The sequence below is a fragment of the Atractosteus spatula genome, chromosome 11, assembly GCF_055471065.1.
Source record: "Atractosteus spatula isolate fAtrSpa1 chromosome 11, fAtrSpa1.hap1, whole genome shotgun sequence".
Classification (NCBI taxonomy): Eukaryota; Metazoa; Chordata; class Actinopteri; order Semionotiformes; family Lepisosteidae; genus Atractosteus; species Atractosteus spatula.
The window spans coordinates 43,853,032-43,859,051 of record NC_142716.1 but is presented as its reverse complement, the minus strand read 5'-3'; the positions used below and the strand labels follow the sequence as shown (position 1 = coordinate 43,859,051).

The window sequence follows — 6,020 nt, the reverse complement described above, 5'->3', positions numbered from 1 at the left end:
TACACAGTGCTTTAGCCTTGATTATTGTTCATAGAGAGCTCATGAAATCAAACATACACACATGCAATTGGTGCACATACAATTGGAACCATGGATATGAATAGAAGCTTGGGACACAACAGATGGCAATAAGATTGCTGACATTAACCAGTGCGTGCTTGTGGTATGGCATCTCCACCAACCCAGCTGACATAGCACTCTCTGGAGTGCCCGCGTATTACCCATGAGAACGAGTGGCCCTTGGTAGCTGTTCCGTGTATAGCATATAAGCTGTGAAGAGTGACAAGATTTCCTCCTTAATATTGCCTGAAATTCTTCATGAACAAAATACACGGCAGGCCATTGTGTGCACGAGTGTGCCCTTTCTTCAGGTGTGTGCCATGAATATGCAAAGTCACATACAAGGATGCGGCTGAGGATCTAGTTAATAATTAATGCTGGCATCAAAGCTGCTTATAATTGTGCTTAATCCAGGAATGAAATCTCTTTATACAAAAATATGAGCAGCAAATAACCAACAAAAGCTTGGCCTTTTACCGGTAATGGTTATACTTGTAATTCCACACAATAACACACGATGGAGCTACTTCTCCACGAATATCTGACTTCGATCTGCTTAAAAATAGTTCTACAGTAACTTGAGAATTCCAGACCTAAGTGTTAGTTTTCGTTGCTCAGTTGTTGCCATATAGCATAGAGCAATAGTTAGTGTTGTGTACGTCCAAATAATTCTACTGCTTCCAGAAAACAAATCACTTTGTTTTGAACTTAGAAGGACCAGATGCCTTTTTGCTTAAAGAACATACTCTGTGCTGGAGAAATTTAAAGGAACACCAATTTCAAAAAAGATGAAGTGCCTGAAAATAGTAACTGTAGTCTGACACTAAGATTTATTTAGAAGTCTGCCCCCTACATGCATACACACCTAAGAAACTGATGTAAGAAGCAATACAAAAATCCTAGATAGGTATCAGAAATCTAGATAGTTTTTTAGAGAACTGCCTTCTAAAAATATATATAAAAATGAAAAAATGAAAAATATATATAAAAATGAAAACGAAAAGGACGTTTTATGTCTTATGAGATTACAGAACAGATTAGTGACAGGCCCGGAGAAATGACATACAGTTCGTTACATTTGACAGTATCTGCAACACGAGCACAGCACCTCTGCTCAGGAACACCACCTTTCTTTAAAAGCAGAAAGCTCATGGTCCCAGAGGAACACAACTCCACACGCTGGTACCTCAGAATCACATGTGGTTGCCCTCCCCATTCCTTTGTTAATATAGATCACTATTTATAGCAGAATTGTGGCCTTTGCCAAGACTGCGCTGGTCTCAGCTGCATTGCTGCTCTTAAATAACTCTCCCCTGGCAGTCTCGCCTGCTCAGAGAAAGGGAGAGAGAGAGAGAGAGACGTGTCTGTAACACAGAGGCTGGGAGTGGACCGAATATATATCTGACCGCAGCAGCAAGGACAAGGATGGTACCGGGCCCTGGGGTCTGAATAGGAAAGACACAGCCGCAGCAAGGAAAACCTGTTTCTGATTAAGTCGATGCTGAGGTGGATCCCTGGAGCCCTGCGCTGTGCAAATCTGGAGCATCGCAGCTACGGTTTGGCCATCTTTACTGCGAAAACTCGGAAGACACATAGCATGGAACAATAATACAAGTAAGAAAACATGAAGGAAATACAACATTAACAGCAACAAGTCTAGCCTCCTCTATCATGCTTTGGTGATTCTTCTTTTTAAACTATACATTGTATATGAAATTAATGTTTAAACCAAATGGAAAATGCCTAAATTGTAAATAAACAGTTTGCCAAAGGTACTGGTTAGATTCTATACTCACTAGGCCTTTCAGTGTGGAAGTTTAATCGTCATAAAGGCCTGAAATGTTGTACTTGCATTTACAGTCTGACTTAAAACAAAGAGAATGTTATGTTATTTCATGATGAAAAACAAATAATGTAAGTGATTGGTTGCCAGTTCTCCCCCTAGCTAGTGATCTGGCCAAAAGACAATTTGGAAAAGAAAATAGAAAAAAAAATCCCAACAGATTGGACTAATTCCATAGTAAAGTGATTTATATCTGAACCTTTCCCTATAAAGAGGCACATTTTCTGCGTCTGTCCTTCAGGGCGGCTCAGACGGAGGTGGCCAGGCATTCGTGTAGGCAAGTGAAGCTGTGCGGCTTTCTCCTCTCTGCCCTCACGTCGGCCCGCGAGCAGGAGGGCCTGGCATGGATCCGCAGGGGGGGCACTACCTGAACATCTCCGCCGTGGCGTCCGCCGTTGGCGTGGCCCGCCTGTGCCAGCTGGCTCTGGGCTGCACCACTCTGAGCCTGGTGGCGCACCAGGCGGGCTACAGCGCCGCCTACGGGACCTTCTGCATGTTCGTGTGGTGCTTCTGCTTTGCCGTGACCGCGGTGGTCTTCGCGCTGGACTTCACGCGGCTCCACTCCTGCCTGCGCATCTCCTGGGACAACTTCACCATCGCCTTCGCCATGCTGGCCACGCTCATGTATGTGACGGCCTCCGTGGTCTACCCCGTCTACTTCCTGCGCTCCGGGTGCCCGGCCGGCGGCTGCGAGGTGCGCGGCTACCGCATCGGCGTCACCGTCTGCTCCTGCCTCTGCGCCCTGGCGTACGCCGCCGAGGTCCTCATCACCCGGGCCAAGCCGGGCCACGTGGTGGGCTACATGGCCACCGTCTCGGGGCTGCTGAAGATCGTCCAGGCCTTCGTGGCCTGCATCATCTTCGGGGCCCTGGTCAACGACAGCCAGTACGGCCGCCACATCGCCACGCAGTACTGCGTGGCGGTCTACAGCTTCTGCTTTGCCGTGACGGTCGTCGTGGTGGGCGTGACGGTCTCCGGGCGGACGTCGGCGCTCCGGTGCCCATTTGACCGGTTTGTGGTGATCTACACCTTCCTGGCAGTCCTGCTGTACGTGAGCACCGCCGTGATCTGGCCCGTGTTCTGCTTCGACAAGAAGTACGGCCAGCCCAGCCGGCCTTCCGGCTGCCCCCGGGGGAAGTGCCCCTGGGACAGCCAGCTGGTGGTGGCCATCTTCACCTACGCCAACCTCGTCCTGTACATCGCTGACCTGATCTACTCCCAGAGGATCCGGTTCGTCTCCCAGACGCCCTGAGGGGCTGGCTGCAGCCACCAGGCTTCAAGCACTTCTCCTTTCTTCAACCGACTGGGAAAAAATAAACCCCTCCTTCCGATCTCCCTATCCCTACCACCTCAGGAGACATCTTTCCCCATCAAGCCTTAACTTGCTCCACCTCACAAAACGCCATTTTCTCTGCAAAATTCCTGTGTGTCTTCTTTGCCTTGTCCTAAGCCCTTCCTCTTGTCTGTGTGCCGCTTTTGCCTGAAAGCCACTGCAATTGAATTGAATTGCTTAGGCTATCGATCTGACAAGAATCACTCAGTCTGAGCCTCTTCTACCTCCTTCTTCCAGGTCCACGAAATCTCATTTTCTTTTCCTTGACTTACATCCAAGCTTTCAAACTGCTTGCTATGTCTCTGCAGTCAGATGGAATCCTGTGATTTCAACAGCAGCATTTATCCATCTTTGGCATTGAGTAGAATCACCTGGAATGATCCCTCCTTCCACCTTCATTAAAGAGCTATCGCATCTTCCGACACTCAGCTTGAGATAAGAGTTGCTTTCAGCATCCTTGGCATGACTGATGGCAACATCACCCGCTGCGCTGCTTGATCCCCAGGAGAGCAGAATCCGAATCGGCAACAGAAAGCCTCCGTCTGTGTTGACAAGTTGATCTTACCGTGTTGATCTCTCAGACTGATGGCAGAAATTCACGTTCACTGTACTTCAGTCTACTTCCTCGCTGTTGAGAGAGTAGCCCAGAAAAGCAGAAACTTTTCTTGTCAGATTTGCATTGTGATTGCCTTATTTATTTAACTTATTTTAGTAGCAGAGCATAATTAATTTAGTTTTTCCTTCCAAACTGGAAACATGAACTGTAGGATCAAGAAAGCAAAACCTGTAATGTACTAACTAGACTCTGTGTTTGTGTCTGCTTCATGATCACACAGAAAGAAGATTCAGTAGTGTAATAAAAGACAATGTAACAACTGTTTTGGATGATAGGGTCCAAAGCCGTAACAGATGAGTTATTGAAAGCAGTCTTACTTATTTGTGCACAGATTTTCATAACTACAGTATTCTACAGAATTGCTATCAAAACTGAAATATTTTCCATACCAATTCCTGAGCTAAAATCCCACAGTTTCAGGTTTCTCAATAAAATACGGACATTCATCAAAGTTCAGAAAACACACCCCATTCACAGTGAGCTCAAAACTGTGTGTACATTGGGATTTGCTAATTTTACCTTCAAAGGAAACAGTGATATGTATGAAAAAAGTTCTTAAAAAAAACAGACTTCTGAAATTTTTCAGAGAAATTCAATTAGTCCTGTGCAGGGAAAATACTCTCCCTCTTTTTTCTACGAATTCACGTCAACAAGGGTTTGATGAGAATCTGTCCTGGGTTGTATAGCATTCCTATTATTTATCGTCAAGTTAACCTCATTTACCTGATTTACCTATCAAGGGCAATTGAATTTGGAGTCGCCTGTTCAAGGCTATGTATGAGAAAACATCACAATAATACAGTATTTTATAAATGTTAAACTTGCTTCAGAATTCAGTGCAAGTCATCCGCAGATATGACTTGACTTAGTGAACTTGATGTTGAACTTTCAGCTTTCTGTTCTACTGTTCAGCTATTTGAACTTACTGGATACATGTAACATTAAAACTTTAGGTGTGTCATTTCTTACGAACAGCCTGGAGTTTTGAAATTCTGCACTCATTGCTTTTTGTAATAAACATTTTGCATTTATTGCGTCCCAGTCGATCTCTAGTGCCACGCACCACCGACTTTTCCTTCCTTCCTTGACATGATCTTCTCCCTTCAACAGCCTTTGTGAGGTGACGGTCGTGGATGTGATTTTAATTGAAGTCCATAGTGAAATGATGCGGTCTGTAGTTTTTTATTTTTTATTTTTGGCGTTGTTTCTGATCAAAAGTAGCCAGTGCGACGGACGAGCCCTCGGGTGATAATCGGTTGAGATAAAATCACAGCCCCGTGTCGCCCGGCTCACCGCTTCGCTCACTCCGTTGTCCTGCCGGGCGCCTAACGAAATGTGACATCTCCGCATCTCTGCGAGGTTTCAGGTCTTCCTGAGCGCACCGCCGGCCTGTCTCCCCTGTCAGCTCGGCGAAACGGGACTTGGATGTGTTCCAGGGCGTTTCCGTGTTTTTATCGCTGCGGGAGACGCCTGTTAAACCCTATGAAAGGTCTGTTTAAACGGCATCTCCTTCCTTGCTGGTGGGCACATTGACAATACGCCCAAATCATGCCACACTTCGCTTCGATCAAAGGGTAAAAAGACTCTGGAAGGAACGTGTGCACAGGCATACAGTAGCTTCCACTCCCAGCTTTTTCAAATTTTAAAACCGCACATAACTAAATCCTCGTGTTGAAAACGTTAAGGCATTGTTGCTGGAGATCAGAGGACAGCAACGACTGGTGCGTTAATCCCAACAAAAAACAAGCAAGTTTTTCGGAGATCAACATATCTGGTGTGAAGTTCCAAAAAGAACTTAAGATGCTTTAGTGTTTGTCTCTAACCCCTGATCCGTAGAAGAACTACTGTACTTCAAATTTGAAAAATTCCTCCTTCTCTGCATGACATGGGACATCCAATACATACTAGTCTTCAGAATCCAGGGACTGGCAGTTTTTAACAGCCTTAACAGCCATCTAACCCTGGAGTTTTGAACTACTGGGCTCTATTCTGTAAGCTCAGTACCTTTTCAGTAGGGTAGATATGCCAAGAGAATAGCTGTGATGAAAAAAGAAAAGAAAGGCTTAAACTCGGCAAGTGTGATTTGTTTGTCGAAAATGATGGATGTGTGTAAAAACCGTCTTGCTGTGACATTAAGCGTGCATGTTTTTAACTTGGAACTTCACTGT

General features: G+C 45.5%; 1 protein-coding gene across 1 annotated transcript; it reads left to right on the top strand.

Annotated features, from left to right (window-relative positions):
- Positions 1-1,388: 1,388 nt before the first annotated feature.
- myadml2 (myeloid associated differentiation marker like 2) lies at positions 1,389-4,810 on the top strand. The gene is made up of 2 exons (XM_088927480.1): positions 1,389-1,674; positions 2,145-4,810. Exon 2 carries the CDS (start codon positions 2,247-2,249, stop codon positions 3,153-3,155), a length of 909 nt encoding a protein of 302 aa, XP_088783606.1. The 5' UTR covers positions 1,389-1,674; positions 2,145-2,246; the 3' UTR covers positions 3,156-4,810.
- Positions 4,811-6,020: the final 1,210 nt, after the last annotated feature.